At 39.4% G+C, this 27,393-nt stretch overlaps 2 protein-coding genes and 1 long non-coding RNA gene across 7 annotated transcripts in view; 1 reads left to right on the top strand and 2 right to left on the bottom strand.

The window, feature by feature from the left end:
- The window catches only part of Znf609 (zinc finger protein 609), a 186,260-nt gene extending 184,187 nt beyond the window's left edge, over positions 1-2,073 (bottom strand). The window contains exon 1 of the mRNA XM_074066183.1: positions 2,050-2,073. The gene's annotated coding sequence lies outside the window, so the exon portion shown is untranslated. The remainder of the gene's footprint in view (positions 1-2,049) is intronic.
- LOC141420841 (uncharacterized) lies at positions 42-21,714 on the top strand. Its single transcript, XR_012445510.1, has 3 exons — positions 42-502; positions 16,348-16,398; positions 21,589-21,714. It is a non-coding gene; the product is annotated as an uncharacterized lncRNA (long non-coding RNA).
- Positions 6,048-27,393, bottom strand: part of Trip4 (thyroid hormone receptor interactor 4) — a 63,155-nt gene continuing 41,809 nt past the window's right edge. For 2 of the 5 annotated variants that reach the window (XM_074066189.1, XM_074066192.1), the window contains exons 12-13: positions 16,125-16,227; positions 6,048-6,346 (exon numbers count right to left, since the gene is read on the bottom strand). In XM_074066189.1, coding sequence (XP_073922290.1) covers positions 6,279-6,346; positions 16,125-16,227 — 171 coding nt within the window. In that variant the 3' untranslated portion in view covers positions 6,048-6,278. Of the gene's footprint in view, positions 6,347-16,124; positions 16,228-23,861; positions 23,988-24,246; positions 24,509-27,393 lie in introns of those variants that run through there. The other 3 variants (XR_012445509.1, XM_074066191.1, XM_074066190.1) reach the window with 3 other exon arrangements.

Here is a 27,393-nt window from a genome sequence, read left to right as displayed (position 1 = left end):
CGCGCCGCTCCGCCCCGCCCGGCCGGTGCCGCTGTGTCCGGGGCCGCGGGTCCCTCAGACGCCTCCACCGCCGCCGCCGCGCCGCCGCCGCCGCCGCCGCGATCCGGGACAACCAGTGTTGCCTGAAAGGCCCGGATACCGGACCTACAGGACCTCGGATCCGGATTCCGTACTGTTGTGGAGTCTGGAGCCAGTGAGCGCAGGGGAAACCCGGAACCTGGATGAAGGAGCCAACTCCTAGCCAAGTCTCTGAAAGCGCGGGTACTGAGCGTCCTTTTGAGTCGTAGCTCTGGGAATGCTGGAAAACCCGGCGAGCCGGCTGAAAGAGAGATAAACCCAGAAATCTACGTTGGACAGCTCGAATCCTACCCTATCTCCTCGCAGAAAGAACACTCGCTGGAGCAGACTTTTCGAAGAGGACTCTGGAGATGTGGTGTACCTTAAATACAGAAGACACCAGTTCCGTGCATGTTCTTCAATCGTGGGGAGAGGAAAGGTCCAGGTAGGGTCTAAACTGAACCTCCACAAAGAACAGAAGAGCAACCACAGCTCGGGATGGTTTCATCCGTTTTACTCCTTAGTTCATCAACTCCCTCCTCCAACTTTTTACCCTTTGTTCTCCAAGGTTTATTGTTTTTAAAGATTACCATTTGTTTTCCTCTACAAAGTACCCACTTCTAATCTTTCTGTATTCTTTTTCTCGTTATCCTAAATCACCAACTGTTGTTCCTTTATTATCTAAAAGTCTTATTTTGTCCTCCAACCCACCATTCTATTGCTATCGATAGTAACTTTTATCTTTCCTTATCTGCCATTCATCTGATTGCCTACACACTATACAGTAGACATTTAGTTCATGTTTAAATGAACCCTCCCACTGGTCCCTTATGAAACGTATCCTTTATGACCTCCTAAGACTTCCACCTTCTACCGCAGCAAACAAAATTTATCTTAATTCCAAAGGCTCCCCACTATTTAACCTGTATTATGTCCTTCCTGTGTCCTTGGCCATTTTATTTGCAGTTATCTTTCCTCCTTTATTCTAAGGCATCCTTCAACAGTGCCACTCAAGATAGCATGTGATAAGAGTGAGCCATAAAATCTCTTTACTCTCCATCTTCATTACCATAAAAAAAGGAGGGTCTAAGGGTTGACAACTAAAGATGAACACTGGTCTAGAAAAAAATAATCCACCTTTGGTCTAGCAATATTCACATTGTTCTTGGGCAGTACAGTCAGAAACAATCCTAGGAGATAATCGACTTCCAGTCTGTGCTGTATGATGTTACAAGAGAAAATTCAGCTCTTTAGCAGGTGGAGAGAGGGTTTACTGTTTCATATTTATGTGTAACTTACTTAAGGGTTAAAATTTTCAGTTGCCACTGGGCTGCTGTAGCTCACAGCTATAATCCTAGCTACTTGGGAGGCTGAGATGAGGGGGATCAGGGGTTGATCCCAACCCCAGGGAAATAGTTCATGAAACCCCCATCTCCAAAATAACCAGAACAAAATGGATGGAGGTGCGGCTCAAGCAGTAGAGGACCTGCTCTGCCAGTTTGAAGCCCTGAGTTCAAACACCAATCCTAGCACTGGAGAGAACTAGACTGCAAAGTATGGAAAAAAAAAAAAAAAAGAAAGTAAACATTTCTACAAATGGATCGCAAGTTTTAGTCCCAGAAGCTTTCAGGTCAAATAATCACTAAAACTTCTCAAGTGATCAGATGTGCTATACAGTAAAAACAATCTTAAATTTTGACTTCTTATACCTCCTGATTGGCAAGGATTGGCAGGCAAACTATGGCTCACAGAAAAAAAACAGACCACCTGTTTTGTATGCCCTATGGAACTAAATGTGGGTTTAATATTTTTTTTTAAAGCAGGAGAGTTTGTTGAGCTAGAAAAGAGTAAAGTGGGAGAGTAGAGCCCCCAGAGTTGGGGGGGTTACAAGAGAGGGTACCCCGTGTTTAATATTTTTAACAAGTTGAAAAATAACCAAAAGAATATTTTGTGACACAAAAATTGTTTGAAACGAAGTGAGGTGATACACACCTGTAATCCTATCCTCAGGAGGCTACGGCCAGGTATTGAGAGTTTGAGGTTAGCATGGGCTACGTGGGGAGACCCTATTTCAAAAAACAACAAAAATTATATGAAAGTATTGGCTCTAGCCAAGCTTATTTATTTAAATTATCTACTTATGCATTTATATTACAACAGCAGAGTTCAATAGCTGTAACAGACTGTATGGCTTATAAATCCTAAAATATTTGCTTATCTGGCCCTTTACAGAAAGTTTGCCAACCCCTGCTTCAGACAGGTCTTTATCTATGCTGTCCAATTCAGAAGTCACTGGCTACATGAGGCTATTAGAGCACTTGAGATATGGTTAACAGTGACTGAAGAACTAAATCCCAATAGAAATTTAAATAACCTCATGTGGCTAGTGGTTACCGTATTAGATAGTACAACTCTAGACTCTTCTCAAGTCTTATGTATTGACAGTTTTTAGCTCCTGAAGATCTCACTCCTGTTCTGTGACATACCACTCTAAGAATTCTTAGTACCTTTCTCCCCAATTTTTCTCATTCCAAGCTAGAATCTTTTTACTAAGATTTCTTTCTGGGTTCTCTTATCCTTATAACTGAAATCCAGCATCGATCCATTTACTACATTTCATCCCATAAATTAAACCACATTGTGTGCACATATATAAATGGACATTTACATAGGTTCTTTGTGTCAAAGGATGACACTGTGGCTATGTTCTTTCTTTTCTGATGAAAGAAGTAAAAAAGCTCTCCTCCACATGCTGGATCCCTCATTGCTGCTGGAACCTATGATATGGATCACCTCCTTCTACACACATTCACAGAAGCTGAGAACGGCAGATGTGTACTTGCTATTTGAATCTCAAGGAAAAAAAAGACATCACTAGACTTTCTTTCCTCCTCCAGACCTAACAAATTGAAGTTCACTGATTTCTCTAATTTAGTAGATGCTTGCTTTTACTGAACAAGCATTTAGCTGAACAAGAGAACCACCCCCACAGTGTCTCAATCTTGGCCAGCTGCTCTAGCAAAGGCATTAAAAAAAAATTTACTAAATGAGCCAGATGCCAGTGGCTCACACCTGTAATCCTAGCTACTCAGGAGGCAGAAATCAGGAGGATCATAGTTCAAAGTCAGTCTGGGCAGACAGTTCCAGAGACCCTATCAAAATACTCAAAACCAAGAAAACAGGACTGGGGGAGTGGCTCAAGTGCTATAGCACCTGCCTAGTAAGTGTGAGGCCCTGTGCTCAAGCCCAGTACTGCCCCACCCCCCCAAAAAAAAGAACTGGATGTGTGACTCAGGTTGATAGAGCTCCTGCTTTCCAAGCATGAAGCCCTGAGTTCAAACCCTAGTAATACACACAAAACCCCCACAACTTTATAGTCACTTTTTAAAGTTTTTTTTTTATTTTGGTACTGGAAATTGAACTCATGACCTCATGTTTGACTCATGCCCCCAGTCCCTTTGCTTTTAGTTTGTTTTCAGATAGGGTCTTACATTAACTTTGTCTAGTCTGGCCTCAAATCTCAATTGCTACCCCGCCCCCTACTAGCTGGGGTCACAGGTGTGGGCTACCACTCCTGACTTGTTTTTAAGAGTCTTGCTGACTTTTGCCTGGACTGGCCTAGAACTGCAGTTCTCCTGTGGCTACATCCTGGGTAGATGGGATTATGGCATGTGCTACCACTCTGGCATCAAAAGTAATCTTTAAAGTAAATTTTTCACACTAGGAAAAAAGTTGTTTCTGTAAACTTCCAGTTTAAAAAGAAAAGAGGGGACATTTCATTCTCTAAAAAACAAAACAAAAAACAACAACAAAGCCCTTACTCTATTCCAAACACCTCACTGCAAGGTCTTGGTCTCATAAAACCCTGATAGACAAAGTCTCCAGTTAGTTTCATATGTACCCTATTGTGAGCTTATATAAAGGAGACTGACTCCTGCCTAGAAAAATAAAAACAAAAAAGCTGATTCCTTTAGGTACTACACAAACTGATAGTAACTGAACTCAACCATCCAAAAGGGGACACATATTTAGGCTGAAACAGAAAACCAACTTAGAAATGTGAAACTTCCTCAGGCCAAACTGTCTCAGAGTTATAGGGTCAGAGGGAAGTGTTGTAAAGCACTGGCAAGCTATTCCTGGGCATGTTTGCACTCCAACTGGTAAGAATTTCCACTAGACTTTCAATTATGCTATTCATCACTGAGCAACTGAGGGACATCTACCCGCAAGCTTCTCCCACACTTCCTCCCTGGTGTTCAGCAAATAAAAGAGAGACCTTATACTACCATCACCACTATGTGAACTAAAAAGACAGGCTTTCACAGCCTAACCATGAAAAGGAGAAGTTTCCATGTTACTCTGCCATTTACTCATGTGACTGCAGCTGCGTATTTTGGATACTTACTGAGGGGGGTTCTTGTAAACTTTCTTATCACAGCAACGAAATGACTGCATAACCTATCTGTTGCAGCTTCTCATGTTTTTCTTTAGGTATGCACACACAATCTATCTAGGTGTAAAACTGACAGACTCTGCTGTACAGACTGTCTTCAAATAAAAGGCAGAGAAACTTTTTTTTCTTGTTCCTAGGCTCTTCACCTTCTGCTTTTCAGTTTGATTTTGGTATTAAGAGAGCTACAGCCAGGCACTGGTGGCTCACACCTGTAATTCTAGCTACTCAGGAGGCAAAAATCAGGAGTATCATGGTTTAAAGCCAGCCCAGGCAAGTATCATTCAAGAGACCGTATCTCAAAAATACCCAACACAAAAAGTGGTAGAGCATCTAGCTAGGAAGTGTGAGGCCTGAGTTCAAACTGCGGTTCTGGTGAGGAGGGGGAGGGTACCCAACTCCAGCACAGAATTCTGCTTGGTAGACTATTAACTACACAGTGAACCCAGTACGCCTTCATTAATAGAAAGGTCTGCAAGAGGTCAGAAAGAGGCTTTTTTTTTCCTAAAGACGAGCCATTGGCTGTCCTTTCCCACAGAAGTTGAATAGAAAAAGAAGAGAATACTGCATGTTTGCATCACTAGGACAAGAATCTGGTGGATTTTCCCTGAAACCCAGAGTGATCAGGCACTGCAGAACCAATGATATGCAGCAAGCAGAGTTCACAGTTGAGTGAACATCAATGTATAATGAGTGAAGGTATTTCAATGCAAATAAATGTGAATATGAAGGATTAAAGAAAGGGGAAATTAATCTTTTTCATAACACAGAACACTTTTTTCTCTCCCTTGCTCTCCTTTTTTTTAAGTCATGCACACAACTGCTTTGAAGGAGTCCAATTTCCCCAGTGTGGTGGAGTTGTTTTATAAAAAGCAGAACATAAGATCATGAATTTCATGCCAGCAACTGAGATTCTGATAGTTTTCCCTCTTCCGACAGTTTCCCTTTTCAAAACAGCCTCAGAAACAAAATGGATTAGATTTAAGTCTCATTTCAAACCAACCTCTTGCTTTTCCAAAGTCACAGCTTCTTGGAAGTGGCAGGTTTAAGAAGGCTTGGTTTTAGCATTTGGGGGTATTTGGATGCATTTACTGAAAGGATTTTATTTTTCAAATTGTTTCTAATTGCCCCATGCAACTGATGCTTTTGCAATACCAACAAAATAAATAGGTCACCTTTATGCTACCTTAACAAGTAGCTCCATCTCTTCCCAATCTGATCCTTCCATGCCCTGGCTTCCCAAACTAAAAGACAAAGTGGAAGAGCTTCTCCCAGTTATTGTTTCAGAAAGAACATAACATGTGGTTACTCAGCTTTTCACTTCAAGGGATGTTGGACTAGAGCAAGAAATGTTTTTGTTTCATCACAAGTTTGGATTAAACACAAGCATCCTAATACTCTACTGAACTACCACTTTGAAAAGAAACTTTAAATCCCAGGGGTCCCTCAAAAAGTTAACAATTTTCCTAACAACAAATACAAATCTCAGAGAGGAAAGTAATTTCCAGTGTGTTCCTTTCTAAGAAAAATGTCAAAGACCTAGAATTTTTAAAGTAAGTTTTTATAAATAATGTATTCAAAGTTTGACCACTACATAAAGAATCCCATCCTTTAAGAAAAATATACAGATTTTGGAAAGAGTTTAAATTCTGACAGACTTAAGCCTGATGCCAAGCCGTAAGATTTCTAATGCTTCAATTCCGAAGGACCAGTTGATACCAATTTTATTACACAAAATTCCATTATGCTGCATAGTCCCTCTTCTCCTGGGTTAGACAGCTTTATTCTGCTTCATTAACCCCTTCTTTGCTCCTTGATGGATCTTGGAATCCAGTTTCCCTGTAAAGGAGAAAAAGAAGCCTCATTATTTTTTATTTGCAATGCTAATCTTTCATGGCCTCTCAGGACTTCTGGTTACTGTGTTCCTGTCCCATTCAATTATCTTGCTTCAGGATTCAGACACTTCGAAACTTCAGAGGTTCATTTTGTAAGAATAAGGGAAGCAGTGGAAACACTGTACAAAGATGAACACACACATACACACAAATGAGTATTTGTCCAAAAAAGCCTTAAATTTATATTTTTAATTTTGTAGCTCCTAGAAAAGAAACATCTATTTTTCAGGGTATCTGATGCTAAGGCAAATTTTTTAAGATTTTAATTTTTTAAATTACAAATGTAATAAAGCATTTCACACAGTGGGCAACCCATTCCAAATAACCTGTTAACTGGCTGAGCATAATGCATGAACCTCCTTCACAGTGGGAGAATCAGTTCAATTTACCCCTTTCCTGCCTCAGACTTAATAGGGGGAGTGACCTGGAACAGTGGAGTAGAATCCACAGTGAATGGTTTGCTGACAAAGGGCCCCTATCACCAGCTAAGAAGAGTGAAGGTCATGCATAGGCTGTATGACTCTTCTAAGTTTTGAACTTAGAAAACAAGGCTGGGGATGTAGCTTAGCAGAAAAGCACCCATCTAGTAGTATGCACAAGGCCCTGGGTTGGACCCCTAGCACAGCAAAAAAATAAGCAAACAAAATAAAAAAGTAACCTTCATTTCCCAGGTGATCCAAATGAGATATATCTTACTGATGTGATCTCTGAACTCTCACTACTCAGATATACCAGAACAGTTTGGTTCAGTGGTAGAAGCCTGTGGAACCATGCATTTTGCAAAGAAAATCTTAGGAATTCCTGTCTTGATGACTTGAGAAAAGAGCTTGCAATTTTCTTTCTCCCACAAAAAGCCTCATTTAAGTCTATACTGATGCTAATGCTAAAATTAGAAACATAGTTCATTTAAAGAGCTTTGTGTATATTACAAGAGCAGCCAGGTATACTATGGCCCACATCCATAACCACTGCTAGTCATAAGCTGTCATTTTTATTTGTTGGGCAATTAAGTGTAATAGAAAGAACACTTCAACAAAATTAGAGATAAGGGCAAAATAGTTTCTGCTGGGTATTGAGGGGGTGGGGGGAGAAGGAGGGGGTGGAGTGGGTGGTAAGGGAGGGGGTGGGGGCAGGGGGGAGAAATGACCCAAGCCTTGTATGCACATATGAATAATAAACAATAATAATAATAATAAAAAAAAGAACACTGCAATGGAAGTTAAAAGATCCAGGTTTGGGGCTGGAGGTGTGGCTCAAGTGATAGAGTGCCTGCCCATCAAGTGCAAAACCCTGAGTTCAAACCCCAATATTGCCAAAGTGGGGAAGAAAAAAAAAAAAGAGAGACCCAGCTTTTAGTCCACCCTTCTCTGGTATTAACTAGCTATATGAACTGGGGCAAAATCATTCAATCTCTCTGGATTTCAGTGGTCTCATTTGTGCTCTTAAGAATACTTGTCTTGCTGGGCACTGGTGGCTCATGCCTGTAATTCTAGCTATTCAGGATGCCGAGATCAGGAAGACAGGTTCAAAGCCAGTCTGGGCAGAGAGTTCAAGAGGCCCTATCTTTAAAATAACCAACACATAAAAGGGCTGGTGGAGTGGCTCAAGGTGTAGGCCCTGAGTTCAGTCCCCGGTACCACAAAAAAAAAAAAAAAGAAAGAAAAAGAATACTTGTCCTGGGCTGTAGTGGTTACAGTGGTAAAGCACCTGCCTAGCAAGCATGAGGCCCTGAGTTTAAGCCCCAGTACTGGGGGGAAAAAAACATAAAAAAGCAAAAAATAACCCCATGTCCCAACCAGTGCACAAGGAGACTGGGAAAAGAATAAGCTCACCCAAACAAGTTTCCCTACTAAGTTTCCTTCCCCTAATCTCTTTAGGGCTACACATGCATATAGAATAACATTAGGTTTTTTTCCTAGGCTTCTTCAGAAACCATCACTAAGTAGTACCCTAAGTGCCATCCACAACAGTCACAATACTTTTTGAGTATAGGGCATTCCCAGAGATTTAGTTCTTTCATCCCATAGGCTGACTTCCTGGAAATCTGAATGTGCCCCAGCCTTCTGGTGAAGAACTCTATTACAAGGCAAGTTTTCTTTTGTATCTCTAACATTAAACATGACTGTTTAAATGGCAGGTGCTCAATAAATGCTTTCATCAAACAAATTTAAATAAAGAAGGCAGACACTACAAATTTCAAAACCTTTATATAACAGTAACTCCTAGGTAAGCCAAACCAGCAGATATTAGATAACTATATTGTAAAAGATGGTGGTACTCAAGTACAAATAAGTATTAAGTCTTGTTCAGATTTTTAGAACAAGCTAGAACAGAATTTAGAATTCCATTCAAGAATCGAGATGTCCAATTCTCTGTACTGAGTAAGTTAGAAGATAGCTCTTAGTTTTATTCCTGAGACTACCTCTAGCTTTATAGCTTTGAGGATGTTATCTCCTCACTCTTGTCCTTTTATTCTGCTCTTAAGAGGAAATCGAACTATACAGACGTGATGGTTCTTTCATTTTTGTACCCTAAAAATGAAATGTAAATTGGAAAAATAAAAAGAACAAGAAAACTAGAGCCAGAAAGACTTGAGCAAAACTTAACTTCTGTTAACCTGCTTACTGAACTGTAAAATTAAAGGAGAAAAAAGACCCTACTAACTCAGAGTTGTTAAGAATATAGCAAACATTACGACCATTATGTTGTGCTTCTTTTTTTTAGTGGTACCAGGAATTAAACTCAGGGCCTCACACTCTACCATTCAAACCAAGCCCCTCAGCCCACATTATGTCGTTTTTATGTATCAGGCACAATGCAAAGTATTTTACTTACACTAAGTCATTTAATCAAGTAACTAATTGAAATAATACAATTGTTCTTCCATATCTGTGGAGGATTAGTTCCAGGACCTCTACAGATATCACAATCCACAAATGCTTAAGTCCCTTATGTAAAATGGTATAGTTTGCATATACCCTACATCTTCCTGGCTACTTTAAATCATCTCCAGATTACTTAGTTGTTTGCTATACTGTTTAGAGAATAATAAAGAAAAAGTTCTGGCTGGATGCCAGTTGCTCATGCCTGTAATCCTAGCTTCTTGGGAGGCTGAGATTGAGAAGATCAAGGTTCAAGGCCAGGAAAAATAGTTTGACAGACCCCCATCTCCAAAATAACCTGAGCAAAATGGACTGGAGGTATGGCTCAAGCAGTAGAGGGCCTGCTTTGCAAGTGTGAAGCTCTGAGTTCAAACCCCACGGGCAGGGGGTGGGAAATCTGTACATGTTCAGTACAGATGTAATCTTTTCCTCAAATATTTTCAATCCTTGACTGGCTGAATCTACATATTAAAAAGCTCCATAAGCTCAAAGTCACCTTTAAATTGCTACACAATTTCAGGTAAGTCTTTTAACTATATGTCAGGTTCCCCATATTAAAAAAAAAAATAGTTTAAGAGAGCCTATCTCCAAAATAACCACAGCAAACAAAAAATCCCCCCAAAACACAGATAATACTTTCTTCACATTCTCAAAGCTTTACTATGTAAGAACACCACAAACCTAAATTTCAGAAAGCTCCAGTATGGTTGTGAAAGGCATCAATCAAGTAGGACCAGTTTAGGTAAAATCCAACCCATCATAACAAAGAAATTAATAGTAAGAAAACTAATCACTGGCTTCAATGATGACATCATAAAATGAGAAATTAACAGGAGGAAGGAGAAACTAGAGTAACAAGGACTTCCAGGCCGTTTACAGGAATTCAGAAATTCTTTCATCCCTTGGACTGCCTTAAAAAACCCAGAAGGTGCCAGGTGCCAGTGGCTCACATCTATCATTCTAGCCCCATAGGAGGCTGAGATTGGGAGGATCACAGTTCTAGCACAGCCCAGACAAAGTTCAGCAGGCTCCCATCGTGACAGAAAAAGCTGGGCATGGTGGTGCACACACCTGTCATCCCAGCTACTTAGGGAAGCATAAATAAGAGGTTGAGATCCATGCTGGCCCAGACAAAAAGGGAAACCCTATCTCAAAAATACCCAGAGCATAAAGGGCTGGAGACATGGCTCAAGTGGGAGATTGTCTGACTAGCTAGCACAAAGCCCTGAATTCAAACCGCAGGACCACAAAAAACAAAAACAACCAACCAAAGAAAAACTAGACATGTGCCAGCAATCTGTGAACTCTTTATAATCAAAGCTGGGCACTGGTGGCTCACACCTATAATCTCAGCAACTGGAAAGACTGATATTGGGAGGATCAAGGTTCTAAGTCAGCCAGGTAAATAGTTTGAGAGATCCCAGCTCCAAAATAACCAAATCAGGGCTAGTGGAGTGGTTCAAGCGGTAATAGTGCCTGCCTAAGAAGCTTGAGGCTGAGTTCAAACCCCACTGTTGCCAAAAACAAATAAAATAACCAGAGCAAAAGACTGGAGGTGTGACTCAAGCAGTAGAGCACCTGCTTTGCAAGCACAAACGGCTGAGTTCAAACCCCAGTCCCACCAAAACATAAAAAAGAAACAAATCAAAAAACAAAACAAAACAAAAACCTCTTCATAATCAAGGACTGTTTTATAACTTCAACATTTATCAGAGTGACTACCAGTACTAGTAACTCTTAGCCTGATACTATCGGCAATGAAACAAAGGACTTGGGCTTCTTATGAGAACAGGCAGCTATAGGAATTCTGGTCTATTAAGTTGCGATCTGGATCGTGAATTACAGTGACATACAATATATTCTCTTAGTAGAAAAGTGATAATGCTTAGCTTCTGTATTTCCCCAATATTTTTACATTTAGTACCTAAAGCATTTCAGTGTTAAACCGCATCTTCAATCACAATGCCTAAAAGAATAACTTTAAGTGCATGTGCAGCAGATGGGCAAGCAGTAACAAGGGGAAAAAGGTATTTGCTGTCAATCCATATAACTCATAGAAATTTCACACACTTTGCATAAGACATAGGCAGTATTTGCTAGAGTTTATAGAGCATATAGTTAAAGTAAAAAAAAAAAAGAATTCCCAGATGGTGTATTGAACACTGGTGGAGCACCTTCCTAGCAAGCACAAAACTCAGGTTTGGCCAGGTGCTGGTAGCTCAGGACTGTAATCCTACCTACTCAGGGAGCAGAGATCAGGAGGATTTTGGTTTGAAATCAGCCCCAGGCAAATAGCTCACAAGACCCTATCAGGAAAATATTCAAGATAAAAAAGGGTTGGCAGAGTGGCTCAAGTGGTAGAGTTATCTGCCTAACAAACGTGAGGCCCTGAGTTCAAACCTCAGTGCTGCCAAAGACCCAGGCTTGACTCCCAGAACCATTTGAAAAAAAAAAAAATTCCATCATCTCTTTGAGTAGTCAGTCTATACATTTTACTATGCTTAGTTTCTTTTTCATTTCCTAATTTGAACAGACATGAAGCCAAATGACATATTGCACATTACTCTTTTCTGAATTATTTCCATTTTTTACTCTGTGTATGTTTCAAGAAAGGGTCTCGCTATGCATGTCAAGCAGTCCTTGAATTTGCTATGTGGCCCAGTCTGGCCTTTGAACTCTCAGTCTTTCTGCCTCAGACTCCTGAAGACTGGGATTACAGGATTATGTCACTATATCCAGCTTTAAATTATTTCAACTTCAAGAGACACAATTACACCAAGGTCAAGCAAGCTCAAGTTTACATGTGCAAAAAATATAAATCAGCTGGGTGCCAGTGGCTCAGTGGCTCGGTGGCTCACGCCTGTAGTCCTAACTACTCAGGAGGATCATGGTTCATAGCCAGCCCAGGAAAATAGTTCATGAGACCATATCTCAAAAAATCCTCAGGAGAGGGAGGGGGCGGAGTGGGTGGTAAGGGAGGGGGTGGGGGCAGGGGGGAGAAATGACCCAAGCCTTGTATGCACATATGAATAATAAAACAATAAAATAAATAAAGTAAAAAATAAAAAAAATGAAAAGTATCTAGACTTTGCTTCAGAATAATTTAAAGAGAAGTGGTGGAGCATGGAAGAAACAAGTTTGACCGTGAATTATCATTGTTGAAGTTAGATGAGCTCTGTGTGCTTTTGAATGTATTATAAATTTTTTCATAATAAAAACTTTTTATTAAAACTTAAAAAAAAATAAAATTAGATTAAAAAAAAAATCCTTCACAAAAATAGGGCTGGTAGAGTGGCTCAAGGCGAAGGCCCTGAGTTCAAGCCCCAGTACAACAACAACAACAAAAAAAATCAAAATATATAATTAAGTGTGGTGGTACATGACTATAATCCCAGCACTCAGGAAGATGAGGTGGGAGGATAATAAGCTCAATACTAGCCTGGGCTACACAATGAGACCTGGTTTCAAAAAAGAAAAAGAACATCATCAAAATATATACCTTAAATTTAAGGCAAATACATGTGTACACATTCATGATATAACATATTAAGTAATATGTTAAATGGGGCATGTTCTAAAAGTCTAAATGGGACAAGTCAAAAGTTTGGAATTTGGAATATATTTTTCTCTCTCTTTTATATTTTAGATAGGGCCTCTATGTAGCCCATGCTTGCCTCAAACTTGTGATCTTCCCACCTCAGCCTACTGAGTGTTGGGACTAAAGGCATGTGCCCAGCAGAATATATTTCTCATACACTTAACTTATGAAGGGTGACTAGTTTCTTAAGCGATTACACACACACAATTAAGCCACAATGCTATAAAGTATTAATAATGTTAATATTATAGCATTTGATCACTTCACATACCACTGAGATTAAAACCCTTTTCTATATCTCAAGTATTGTAGGTTCCCCCCTCAGGGCCTCAAGGAAGGGAGTCAGGCAAGTGAAGTTTTATAGAGATGATAATTTGGAGTGAAAACTAGGAGAGGAGTTATAGGGACGGAAATTTTACAGCAGATTCTCAATAGAAATTTTTTGAGATCCACAGAAGTTGGCTAATTACTATCTATTTTTATTATTTATTTATTTTTGTATTTTGGGGTTTGAACTCAGGGCCTCACACTTTCTAGGTAGGCACTCTTACTGCTCGAACCCTCTACTAGCCCTTTTTGGTGATGGGTTTTTTTCAAGATAGGGTCTCCGAACCACTTTTCCGGGACTGGCTTCGAAATACCATCCTCCTCATCTCTGCTTCCTCAGTAGCTAACACTTACTGTTTTTGGCCAATGTTTCACTTTGGTTTACCATTAACTAAAAGAAACAAGATAGGAAGAAAAGAAACTTATTAAAGCTTTATCCTAACAGCATTATTTCTCTCCATCCCTTATAAACCTTAGGAGAAAAATGAAGGTTATATATGACTGAAGGTGGGTCTCTGGATAAGGAAAGTATTAAAGTAAAATATTTCAGAGAAATATCTAAATACTGTTTATACAGAATATTTTCTTACAGGAGCTTAAGCAGCAGATAATCCAAGATAGGAGAGGAAGCTAAGAAAAGGGAACTGGGACCAAAGATCAAGTTAGAGTGGTTTGAGGGGGAAGACTGACCATCTTTTCTTTCCTACCACCACTGCTGCCACCAGACTAAGGTAAAGAAGAGAGGTAGAATGCCACAACTAAAAATGAGGGAGAGTATAAGAGAATTTTAAACCCCAAATAGTGAAGAAAAAAGAATTTCAGGGCCACCTGAGAATCAACTGAATACATATAGTGGAAATATCATGTATGAAAATGGAAAAATGAGACCTGTTGAACTATTCCAGAAATGGGGGAAGGGTGGATAAAGGAGAATGATGGAGGGGGGTGAATTCAACTATGATATATTATAAGAAGTTTGGCAAATGTCACAATGGGCCCCCGGTATAATAATACTACTACTGATAATAATAACAACAACAATGGAGGAGGAGGAGAATACATTCTGAAGTAAATAATCTATGTAAGTCAAAGGCAACTTTGTTTATATTTTCTGGCTTGTAGGGATCTCAGGAAAACATGTTATCAAACATGCCTGCATTCTGCAGGGAATACACATTAATCTAAATTCATACTGCCAGCATTTCATTTTGTGATGAAAAGCAATGTTACTTAAAAGTGTAATTAGCTGGCCAACGTGTTTCATGTGAGAGCAGGGCTCAGGAATCTGTTTTAACTAAGCTACCTCGATTTTGATTTCCGTTGTGGTTTCAGAATTACTTCTCTTGAGAACGGACTTATAAAATGGCTAGGGGGGGCCCCAACATACAGGGTGAGACAGAGGTGTGCACAAGGGAAGACAATGCGTATCTCACAATTATCCAGTTCAAACAATGGGAAAGCAGTAACATGGAGGCACAAACAGTAACTGATATGAGCAAATTTTCCTCAAAGTAAGTTAGGCAGGGAAGACACCACTATAGGTTTTTTGAGATTGGTTTGCAATAGAAGAAGTTATTCTAGGACTAGACAGAGAATGAGAAGTTGGGGGTCAAAGAAGAGTTATAAGAAAAAATGTAAAGTCAATAAGCACTTCCTGAAAAGGGAATATGCTGAAGGTATTATAGTCACAAATGCCTAAGAGCAAAAGTCATACAAAAAAGTAATCATTAAGAGAGGTTCCAAAAAATGTATCAGAGCCTATAATCCCAGCATGGAGGAGGCTAAGACAGGAGGTTCTTGAGTTCGAGGCCAATGAGTGCTACATAGTGAAACCTGTCTCAAAAAGTGAACAAATAAACAACAAAAGCAAGAGGGTTAGGGCAGCACTGTAGAAACCAATAATGAAGGGAAATAGGGGAAGTTGTGTCTCAAAAATAGATGCTCAAAAATAAAGGTTAAGGGTTAGAGTTGTAGCTCAGTAGTACATAACACTTGCTTAGCATGTATGAGACCGTAGGTTGAATACCCAACACAGAAAAAAATGTAAAAAAAAATACAAATATAAGCTGGGCACTGGTGGCTCACACCTGTAATCCTAGCTACTCAGGAGGCAGAGATCAGGAGGATCTCAGGCCAAAGCCAGCCCAGGCAAAATAGTTTGAGAGACCCTATCTCAAAAAAAAGCCCATCACAAAAAAAGGGCTGGTGGAGTGGTTCAAGGTGTAGGCCCCGAGTTCAAACCCCAGTACTGCAAGAAAAAATATATAACTATAAAAATGAATACTTAAGATGTCATCTTAGTCTTAAATTGAATACTGAAGAATAATGGATAAATAACAACACTGCCACTTGACATTGGCTTATTACTTACAATGATTAGCAGTTCAGCAGGGCAAAGCATATATTCTACTGGTTGACATACAGCATTTTTTGTTGTTGTAATGTTAGACAGGATTTCACATTATGTAATCCAAATGGCCTTGAACTCACAGTTCTCCTGCCTCAGTTTCCCAAGTGCTGGGATTATAGGCATGCCCCCACCATACACCTTACTCACTAAGAAACAGCATTTTAATGTTTAATGTAATGGAGTCTTTTTTTTTTTTTTTTTTTGCAGTATTGAGGTTTGAACTCGGGGCCTCAATACTTGCCAGACAAGTGTGCTACAGCTTGAGCCACGCCTCAGTCTAAGAGCCCGAAATGGAAGTTTAGAGTGATTCACAATTATGCCAACAATTGTGGATCAAGGTACACTTTAGAAAGACTATACTGTAATTAATGTGACATTAAAGGTATTGGTAAATACAATTACAGTAATCCTCCAACACTAAGCATGCCAAAGAACTTTTTAAAAAGTTAGACAAGTGAGATCAAAGACAAAAAAGAAAATTAGACCATCAAAGATTGTGACTTACAGATTTTAGGATTTCCTTTAATAGGAAACTTCACAATCATTTCCTGAGGATTTTTGCAGATGAAAACAAATGGAGAATCAGATTCTTGACTGATATCTGGAAACTGCAGAATATAAAAATAAAAAGTTCAGGCTAGTTGGGATAAATTTTGAATTTTAAAGATATCAAAAGATGTCCCAGATTTCACCTCAACATTCTGATGAAAGTACTCTGTATTTCACAGGTAAAGAGGATTATGCTCAACAAGCAAGAACAAAACTTCACCTTTCTGCAGGTAGGTACAATATATCTTTCTTTCTTTCTATAGGCACAGTATTACGTAGTTTATTGCATCTCTGGCGTCCTGTAGTGGGAAGCATTTCATAAACAAAGGCTAGCTAGTGGCTCACATGTAAATCCTAGCTACTAAGAGGCAAAGATCATGAGGACAGTGGTTTGAGGCTAGCCTGGGGAAACAGTTTGCAAGACTCTATCTCAAAAATACCCAACGCAAAAAAAGGGCCAGTAGAGTAGTTCAATTGGTAGCAATTGTGAAGCCCCGAGTTCAAAACCCAAGTATAGACAAAAACAAAAACAAAAATAAAAATTAAAAAAAGGATGTCTGATATCCTTTTAGGAGAATCAGAACTGTCAGTTCTTTTAACACAGACAACTGTGAGTTGAGATATTCACAAGTCTTTTGGAACATCAGCACATCCTTAACCTCCTAAATTCAACTTAAATTGAACTTAAGAAAAGACTTAAAATTAAGGACTGCGGGGCATGACTCAAGTGGTAGAGTGCGTGCCTAGCAAGCACAAGTTTCTGAGTTCAAATCCCAGTACCACCAAAAAAAAAAAAAAAGAGAAAGAAAAGAGAAACATTTGTGGACATTCTGCCAGAAGCAGTACCCACATCCCTTCTCTCATTCTGAAAGATAGGGACATGCAAGCCAGATGCCAGTGGTTCACACCTATAATCCTAGCTACTTAGGAGACAGAGATGAGGGAGGATCTCAGTTCAAAGCCAGCCCAGGCAGATAGCTGGGAAGACCCTACCTTGAAAATACTTAACAAAAAACAGGGCTGGTGGAGTGGCTCAAGTGGTAGAGTGCCTGCCTAGCAAGCATGAGGCCATGATTTCAAACCCTGGTACCACCAAAACAAACAAACAAAAAGGACATGCAAATGCTGCTCTGCTGGATGCATTCCAGACCTATTTGGGTGAAAGGTAACTAGCAGAGCAATTCTGAAAATTTTACAAACGTCCTTTGGATCTCATCACAAAATTAATTTGCCTGAATACTTAGGACTTTACCTTCTGCAAAAAACAGACACAGATCACAGATCCTAAGGTGGGACTATGCCTGTCACTCAGTCACAATTGAAAAAACAATTATGGGTTAGTAGAAAGTGTTTTCTAGCAAAGCCCAAATGATCTGATGATTTGTTATTTCTTATTTTGAAATGTCTTTTGTTTAGCATGTTTTACAAATATGATTGATAGGCATCTGGTTCAGACATAATAAAGAAGTCTTCCTCCTAGTAACTATTACCAACAGTATGAAATTATTTTCCATTCTTATTCATCTGCTAAAATCTACCTCCTAAAGATCTAAGAATCTAGAGGTTTCAATTGAAAAAGAAAAAGTCAAAAAAGTCAAATTTCTCTGTAACTAGTGGAAGCATAAATAAACTTTTTTTTTTTTTCTTTTTGGTGAGACTAGGGTTTGAATTCAGGGTTTTGTACCTGCAAAATGGTCTACCATTTGAGTCACACCTCTAGCCCAGTTTTTGCTCTGGTTATATTTGGAGATGAGGTCTTGAAAGCTATTTATTAGGGTGGCCTCAAAAACTAGGAGTGTAGGCATGAGCCACTGGTGCCTGGCTTAAAGTTCTTTAGTGACCACTCTGTCCAAGGTGATAAGTAATGTTGCAGGGAAAGCAGAAGGAATTGTGCAGCTTTTGGTCCTGCCCACATACTACAACTTTCAGTGTGGGACAGGTGTGGCATGTACTTTGGTAAAAATAAGCTTAATATCAAGTATCAGCCACAATCATACTCACAGTCAAAGTCAAAATACTTATGGTAAAAAAGAAAGAGTAAAGATGGGAAGGTAAATCCTCTATTTCCTTATTCCCTGGATCTTTAGAACACAAAGAAAAGAAGGGCCCAAATGTTGTTGCCAGGTATTAGAAAGAAGTAAGCCCTGCACAAGATCCACTGAGGTGCATTAGCACAATTAAGACCAGAGGCTATCAGCAAGAGTTTTTTTTTTTTTTTTTGGCAGCCCTGGGGTTTGAACTCAGGGCCTCATGCTTGCTAGACAGGTGTTCTACCACTCCACAGCCCTAAAAGCTTTTGTTTTTTTTTTTTTTATTTCTTGAGGTAGGGTTTGATTATGAAGACCAAGTTTCCTAGAACTGGCAATCCTCCTGCCTCAGCCTCCTATACACTGGGATTACAGAGGTGTACCACCATGTCCAACCCATCAAGATCTTCGAACCTACTTCAACAGAGGCCAAAGTAGTAGCAGTCATAATTACTATTTCTTTAATTCTCCTACTTTCCCTTCTATACATTTTACAGTATCAAGGCAGAAGACAGTGATGTTAGCACTGTTTTTCTAAAACTGCAAACCATTTCAGCTATTCTCTCCCCTTTCTTCCATTTGTCCTCCCTCTCTACTGGATCAGTCCCATTAATACACCTTCTGTAATGTCTGCCGTAAAGTGAAAACTCCTCTCCAGATTAAACATTCTCCTCCAGCTTCCACCCCATTTCTCAGAACCCTTTCATAGCAAAATTCATCAAAAAATTGTCTGTCCTCTCTGCCTTCAATTCCTCTCCTATTTTTTCTTTAATTCACTACAGACAGGCTCTCACTCCCATATCACTTCACCAAAATTATTCTTATAAAGGTCATTGCTGAATTCCATGTTGCTAAATCTAATGGTCAAATCTGGGTTCTCATTTAATTGTTCTAGCTATAAAACTTAATGAATTTTTTTTCTTACTGTGGCAATCAAACTCCAGATCTTGCACATGCTTTTACTCACTAAGCTACCTCTCTGACCTGAAAGAATTCTTATTTCCCTCTTTTTTGAACATATTCCTTACTTGACCTCTAGGATATCATTCTCTTCCTGGTTTTGCTACTCATCTGCTGTTCCTCATCTTCCCAGCCTTTTATTTATTTTTTTTGTGGGACTGAGTTTGAACTTAGGGCTTCACCCTTGTAATGCAGGCACTCTACCATTTGAGACACGCCTACAGTCCATTTTGCTCTGGTTATTTTGGAGATGGTCTTGAGAACTATTTGACCTGGCTAGCCTACAACCTCGACTCTTCTGATTTCAGCCTCCTAAGTAGCCAGGATGCCACTGGCACCCATCCTCTCCCCAGCCTTCACATGTTGGAATGTGGTGGGGTCAGGACTTAGAACTCTTCTTTTTCTACATTTACAACCTTGTAGATCTCTATCAGCTTCAAAGTGAAAAATACATCTGTATGGATTTTCCAAGGTCCTGGTAATGCAAATCAAAACAACAATGAGATACCATTTCACACTCATCAGGATGATTATATAAAGCCAAACAGAAAATAAAAAGTGTGGGCAAAGGTATGAAGACACTAGAACCCTCATGCAACACTAGTACAAACGCAAAATGGTGCAGCCACTGTGGAGCAGTTTGATGGCTCCACAAAAAGTTAAACACAGAATTACCATGCAGCTCAGAAATTGTACTTCTAGTATATACACAGAAGAATTGAAAACAGTCTCAAACGGGTATTTCTCCATAGCAGCATCATTATTCATAAATGCCAACAGTTTCCATAACTCAAGTATCACACATTTTTTCATTCAGCTATTTTATATTTTATTGCTACATTTTTATTCACTTGATATATTACACACACACACACACATATATATTTGTATATTTATTATTACACAGTAGACTATTACTCAGCCTTAAAATGGGAGGAAATTTGGATACATGCTACAACATGAGTGAATCATGGAAACTTAATGTGAAGTGAAATAAGAAAGACACAACAGACAAATCCTGCATGCTTATATTTATATGAGGTACTTCAGAGTAGGCAAATTCACAGAGACACAAAGAAGAGTAGAAGTTACCAGCTGGTCAGGGGAAGAGGAAGGAGGAATTACTAGTAGGGGGAAAAGGAGAGGAGGTGTACCATGACACTCTACTTTTTGGGGTTTTTTTAATGGGCAAGACTGAATGAGTGTCCAGATTTGCACACCTAAGTGACACAACTATAACAAAATTCAAGCAAGTTATAGTCTCAAAGACAGGACAGCATTTCTACTGGGGGTAGAGGGGGAATGAAACCGATCATGACCAGGACATGAATAGGCTTCTGCAATGACTAGCAAAACTCTAGTTCTTTACCTGGGTACAGATAAGAAAGGTATTTATTTTATAATAATTCATTAAGCCATTCATTTGTTTATGTTTTTCTGAATCTGTTTTACTTAACAATAAGCTTTTTTTCCCAATTAGATTTATACTAATATATGATCCAAAAAAGTTCTGGACATGGATAATTGTGATGACTGTACAATATTAAGATTGTATTTAATGGTTGTTTCATTCACCCAGCAATCAGACCCAAAACTCTACAACTCTACCTTCAAAATACATCTGTATCTCTTCTTTTTCCTTTCCTGTCTGTGTGTGTGTGTGTGTGTGTGTGTGTTTGTTTCAGCCTGGCTCCAAATTCATGATCCTCCTGCCTTGGTTTCCCAAGTGCTGAGCTTACAGGTGAGAGCTACCAGGGGTTCAAGTCATCATAACATCTCCCCAGATTGCTGCAATAAACTCCTAAGTGGTTTCTCTGTTTCTGCCCTTAACTTCCCCTCTTGGTCTATTCTCAACACAGCATCAGAGCTTTTTTATTGTTGTTGTTTAATATTCAATCATATGTCACTTTTATGCTTAAAATTCTAATAGCTTCATAGTTAGAATAAAAGTCCTAGTCCTTGCCATGACCCACAGGTCCCTAGACAATGTGACCTTCCCAGTTCCTAACACCTTCTACCACTCTCCTCCATGGTCATTCCACTAGAGCTACACTGATTTCCTTGTTCCTGCCTCTAGTTCTTTGCACTTGCCGTTCCCTCTTCATAGACTGCTTTCTGTCTCAGATATTATAAGGTTTCCTCTCTCTTTTCTTTCAGGATTCTGTTCAAATGTCAACTTTGTAGTGAGTCTTTACTGACCACTGTATTTAAAATCAGAGTTCTGAGCTGGGTTGGAGCTCACTACATAAGGCTCTGGGTGTAATCCATCCCCACCAAATAAATAAATTAAAATAAAATAAAACCTGAGCACCAATCACCCTATACACTTGGCACTCTTAATCTCTTTTTCCTCCCTTATTCTTTTTCCATAGTACTTACATAATCTGAAAATACTCAAGTTACTGACATTCCGTTTTTGTTTCCCCTTGCTAGGATCAAAGCGCATGAAGGCAGAGGTTTTTGTCAAAAACATCTCAGAAGCTAGAACCAGACCTGGCACATGGTAGGCAATAAATTAATCAATAAATACCTGCTGAATAAAATAACAAATGAGCTTAGCAATATGTGCCGTTAAGGTTACCTTACTCATGGCGAATATACACATTCTAAGAATTAAGCACTCTCAGGACTATAACTCTGGGTACGGTAGGTGCTAGTCTGAAAAATATTACCCCTCAAACTAAGTTCAAAAAAAAAATTTTTTTTTTTTTGGCACTACTAGGGGTTGAATTGAGAGCCCTGCACTTGTCAGATAAGTCCTCTTCTACTTGAGCTATACCTCCAGCCCATAAATTCAAACTTTTGTGTCTTGGAAAGTAGCCAATATAGCCACTGGTCTGATCCCTGGGACCAGAAAAGAAAAAAAAAGAAAGAAAAAACCTACTTTGACATACATTAACAGAGTAAGCAAGTACATGCTAAATAGTGAGAAAAATCAGAAAAATGATGTACAAATAAAATGACAGTACAATAGGTTCCTTGAACCCATCACACATGACAATAAAGTTGAGCATTAAGATCAACTTTCTCAAATGAATATCAAATCCAAGTTCAGTGTGAATATCCCTTTTCCCCCTACTAGCACTGAACTTCGGGTGGCTTATAAGAAACAAGTGAGGAGAAAAGCAGCCTACAAGGAATAAAGTAAGGTCTATGCTTTGGGAGAAGGGATTATTTTTCCTTATCAAATACACTAAAATAAAGTCAACTTGGCAGAGCTTCAGTACCTCCACAAAAGCATAATCCTTACATCTGGGGCCTAGACAGTAAGGACCATATTCTACAACAAACCAAGGACTATGAGAAAGAGATCTTTGGTCTGAGAGACAAGATTAAAATGCAGCTAACCCAGAAAGAGTAAATTAAGAAGAGGGAGGTGAAAAATGTGGATAAGCTCTGATACCACAACCAATTTAGAGAAGATGCTAGATTAGGGATTACTGACATGGCACAATAGACAGGTTAAGTAAAATTTGGTTAAAAAAAACCTCTTGTTCCTGACAACAAAAACTTCCATCACCTGGTTTCCAGTCTATGGAGCAGGGGCGGTGGGTCTACTCTTCTTTCATGCCTCGTAAGTTTCATAGCTGTCTAACGTAACAGGGAATTATCTACTGAACAGCCATTTTCTTCTCCACTCAAGGGAAATTGTTTACCTGTCATCTAGAAAACATTTCTTTTGCCATTTTCATAAGAGAAAAAGAAAAGATTAGTTCTTTTTTGGCAACTGTTACTGATTAGGGCCAAAACGGCATTTTTGCCCAACTTTGAAAGCCTCCACTTAGTTCTTGTACTAAAATGATCAATTACTCCTAAACTATATCACTCATTGCAACAAATCCCCAGATAACATATATATTTTATTTCTGTCTTCAGAAGACTAACAGCTAGAGAAAACAGTTAAGAAATAATGCATTGATAATGAACACATATTTGCTGAAGGTTTTTTGTTTGTTTGTTTGTTTGTTTGAACTTTGGGGAACTAGAAACGATAAGAAATCAGGCCCTGAAATCTGGTTAGCTGAAAACCAACTCCAAGAAGACTGCGGTGATAACACTCAGCGAGAAGGAAATGAGTCTGATAAAGACAGAGGCCATAAGCAAGCACAACAGACAGATTCCAAGAAGCATATCCTGAAAGCAACTGCGTTCTCTGATAAATAGTTCTTATTCACAGGATAACTAGCATCTTATGTCCCATTATACAGGAAGATAAATGTTTCTTTACAATACTTTGACCTGATGACTTCTGCATATTGACTAGAGTTAAAAAAATATGTCAGCTGGCCCAAAGTAGGATAGCTGAACTCTCATGTGCCAGTGCACCTAACTCAAGCCATGTGTGCCCAGTATAATAGACAGGGTCTTCTGGCTCAGTGCTACAGAGGCAATCCATATACAGACCAGGTGAAAAGAATAAGGGGATAAGGGATGCACAGCTTTATGGATCTTATAGCATTTGTGGAAAACAATCTGACTGAAACCACAGAGCACAGACTAGTCTTCTGGTCCCATCTAATTCACAGTTAACATTTCCAGTGTGATTTTTAAGTCCTCAGGAGTCTTATTTAGGAGCCTCTGAACACAAAAGAATCCTAGCAAGTACATTTTCTCTAAAATTTGTCTTATCACTTTCCTGGCCTGACTCTTCAAGAACTGAGAATCACCCATGTATGATTATTTTGGGCATTTATTTATTTACTTACTTATCTTGCAGTACTGGGGTTTGAACTCAGGGCTTCATGTATACTAGGTAGGCACTCTTAACACTTCAGCCATGCCTCCAGCCTGATCTTATTTTTTTAAAAAGCAAGTTTCCACTCCAATTTAGGCTAATGAAAACCAAAAAAAAAAAAAAAAAGTGTTCTTACTTAAAAATATTACATTATGAGATCTTCAACCAGAAGTCTTCTGAGACTAATACCTCTCAGGTTAAGCACTGTGCAGCTTTTAGGTATTATTTTCCCAATGGCTGTTCTAATAGCTGGAACAACTATTCTAAGGCAGAGCTCACAGAATTCTTTGACTTCACTTGATGTATCAGAGTAAGATTATTACTAAGCAATCTGGTATTATTAAGGTCAATAATACTCCTTTATCCAGTACCATCTTCTAGAACAAAAAAAAGGTTTAAAAACCTTAAACCTTCCCAAGTGAAAAATTACAGAAAAGCTGATTTCTGTATAGCAATCACATACTACAGAGCATCTCTCCCTTACTGCTACAATACAGAAACCTTTGCCACAGCTCATTTATTTTGAAAAGTTATTTACCTTAAAAGAAAATCTCAGAGTGGTGGAGTAGTTCAAGTGGTAAAGCACCTGCCCAGTAAGTATGAGGTCCTGAATTCAAACTATAGAGCCAAAAAAAAAAAAAAAGAAAAGAAAGAAAAGAAAATCTCAGGCTCAGGGCATGGTTTAAGTGGTTAGAGCACTTGCCTAGCAAGAATGAGGCCCTGAGACCTCAAACCCTAGTACCACTGAAAACAAGAAAATCTCTTTTGTATGTCCCACCTAGACTAATGGTTTACCATTCATTCACCCACTCACCATAGGCAAAAACCCAAGTTTAACCTAGACTTCTTTCTTCACCCTGCATATCCAACCAAATGACCAAGTCATATAGACTTTACCTTCTAAACATTTCAGTCATTGGTTCCTTTCTCTAACTTAGCTGCCAAGAGTATTGCTATGGGCCTCCCTTGCCTCACCTAGACAACCATGATAATTTCCTATATCATCTCCCTATTTTAGGCTCACTCCTTCCAGTCCATTCTTCCTACTGCTACCAGGACAATCACTCTCCTTTCTTTGGTGTAAATTTTATTGTGTATATTTAAGATATACAACCCAATGTTATAAGATACATATATATACTAAAATAGTTGCTATAAAGTCGGGTGCTGGTGGCTCACACATGTAATCCTACTACTTGGGAGGCTGAGATCAGGAGGATCCCCATTTGAAGCCAGCATGGACAAAAGGTTAGTGAGCCCACATCTCCAACAACAGCTATACTCCTGTCATCCCAAGCTAAGAGGGAGGCTAAGATAAAAAAGATTGCAGTTCCATGCCAGCTCAAATGGTTCTCAAGACCCCATCTCCAAAATAACCACAGCAAAATGGACTAGAGGTGTGGCTCATGTGGTAGAGCATCTATTTTGTAAGCACAAAGCTCTGAGTTCAAATCCCAGTTGCACTCTCCCCCGCCAAAAAAAAAGTTTAGGAGATAATTTGTCACTTGGATAACACAGTAAACTGGATGACAAACCACGAAGACTAAACCAAAGATACCTTCGAGATCAAGCAGACCACTTTCTCTAAGCCTTAGCGTACTTAAAGGTAAAATTAAGGTATCATACAAAGTGACTGACTCTACCTACATTAAACCTCTTGCACCTGTTTCTCTCGACTCATTCTACTGACATTATCCTAAAACAAAACTTTACAGTCTTATCACTAATCTTCCCACCTCCAGAATTTCTCCACTTCAATCCATCTTTCACACTTCTGCCAATGAATTTTCCTCAGGCAAAGCTCTTATCATGTTATTGCCTCATAAAACCTTCAAGACACTCCTCCCCATTCCACAGCTATAGAAGTAGGTCTGATGTCTGTAGACTCTCATTCAAAGCTATCTACATCTGACCACAACTTACCTTCCCATTCTTGTCTGCTGCTTGTTCTTCTTCACTCACATAATTTTTTCCTTTTTGGTGTTACTGGGGTTTGAACTCAGGGCCTCATTCTTGTTTGGCAGGCACTTTACCACTTGAGCCCACCAGCCTCACTCACACACCTTCAAACAAACTGGCTTGCCATCATTATCCATATAGGCTCTAACTTCCCACCTGTGCTCCCACCCCTGCCCAGTACTGGGGCTTGAGCCCATTTTTGTGATGGGTCTTTTTCAAGATAGTGTTTCACAAACTGTCACTCTCCCATCTCTCTTAAGGATAAGTACAACAGAAAGCACAGCACTCCCTAGATTTAAAACACACACAGACCAGGCATGGTGGCACACACACCTGCAATCCCAGCTATGTGGGAGGCAAAGTGAGAATTATCTCAAGGATCTTTGCCCAAAGCTAGCCAAGGCAAAGTTAGCGAGACTCTGTCTCAAAACAAAATAAAAAAAATCAGAAAGGGTTGGGGGTATAGCTCAAGTGGTAGAGTGCTTGCCTAGAAAGCACAACACATACTTCTTAAAACTTTTCAAATAACTACTTGAAACTCTGATTGTAAACAACAATAAAATAGCCTGTTCTTTTCCTGGTACTGGGGACTGAACCCAGGGCCTTGCAAGCCAGCAAGTACTCTACCACTTGCTCTATGCCCCCAGTCCAAGACAATCTATTCTTTTTTTTTTTTTTTTATTGTTTTCAAGACAATCTATTCTAACCTAGAAACGCTAGTAAACATTCAGTCTTCATAAGAATTCTGAAAATAAGCTGGGCACCTGTGGCTCACTCCTGTAATCCTAGCTACTTAGGAGGGTGAGAATGGGAGGATCATGGTTCAAGGCCAGCCTGGGAAATACTTCAGAAGACCCCCATCTCCAAAATAATCAGAACAAAATGGGACTGGAAGGATGGCTCAAGCCATAGATCACCTGATTTGCAAGCATGCAGCCCTGAGTTCAAATCCCAGTCCCACCAAAAAAAAATTCCAAAAATACATTCCTTATCCCACTCAAGTAAGTTATGATTTTAAAGAACTGCTTGGGCTGGGCACTTGTGGCTCACACCTGTAATCTTAGCTACTTGGGAGGCTGAGACTGGGAGGATCACAATTTGAAGCCAGCTCGGAAAAATACTTCACGAAACCCCATCTCCAAAACAGCAATAGCAAGATAGGTTGGAGGTGTGACTCAAGTAATTGTGTGCTGGCTTTGTAAGCATGAAGTCCTGAGTTCAAACCCCAGGCCCACAAAAAAAATATATAAACTAAAAAATAATAAAGAATTGCTTAGGGTTAGGGTAGTTGTTTTCCTCTTTTTTTTTTTTTTTCTGGTGGTACCATGGTTTGAACCCAGGGCCTCATGCTTACTAGGCAGGTGCTCTACCACTTGTACCACTTCACCAGTCCATTTTTGTGTTGGTTATTTTTGAGATGGGAGTCTCAAGAACTATTTGCCGATCCTCCTAATCTCTGCCTCCTGAGTAGGGAGGTTTATAGGTATGAGCCACCATCACCCAGCCCAAATTTGTCTTTGACAACAGCTCTTATGATCCCTTAG

Source organism: Castor canadensis, chromosome 2 (assembly GCF_047511655.1).
Source record: "Castor canadensis chromosome 2, mCasCan1.hap1v2, whole genome shotgun sequence".
Taxonomy (NCBI): Eukaryota; Metazoa; Chordata; class Mammalia; order Rodentia; family Castoridae; genus Castor; species Castor canadensis.
Note: the sequence above shows the minus strand (reverse complement) of the source record. Positions and strands in the feature narration are given on the sequence as shown.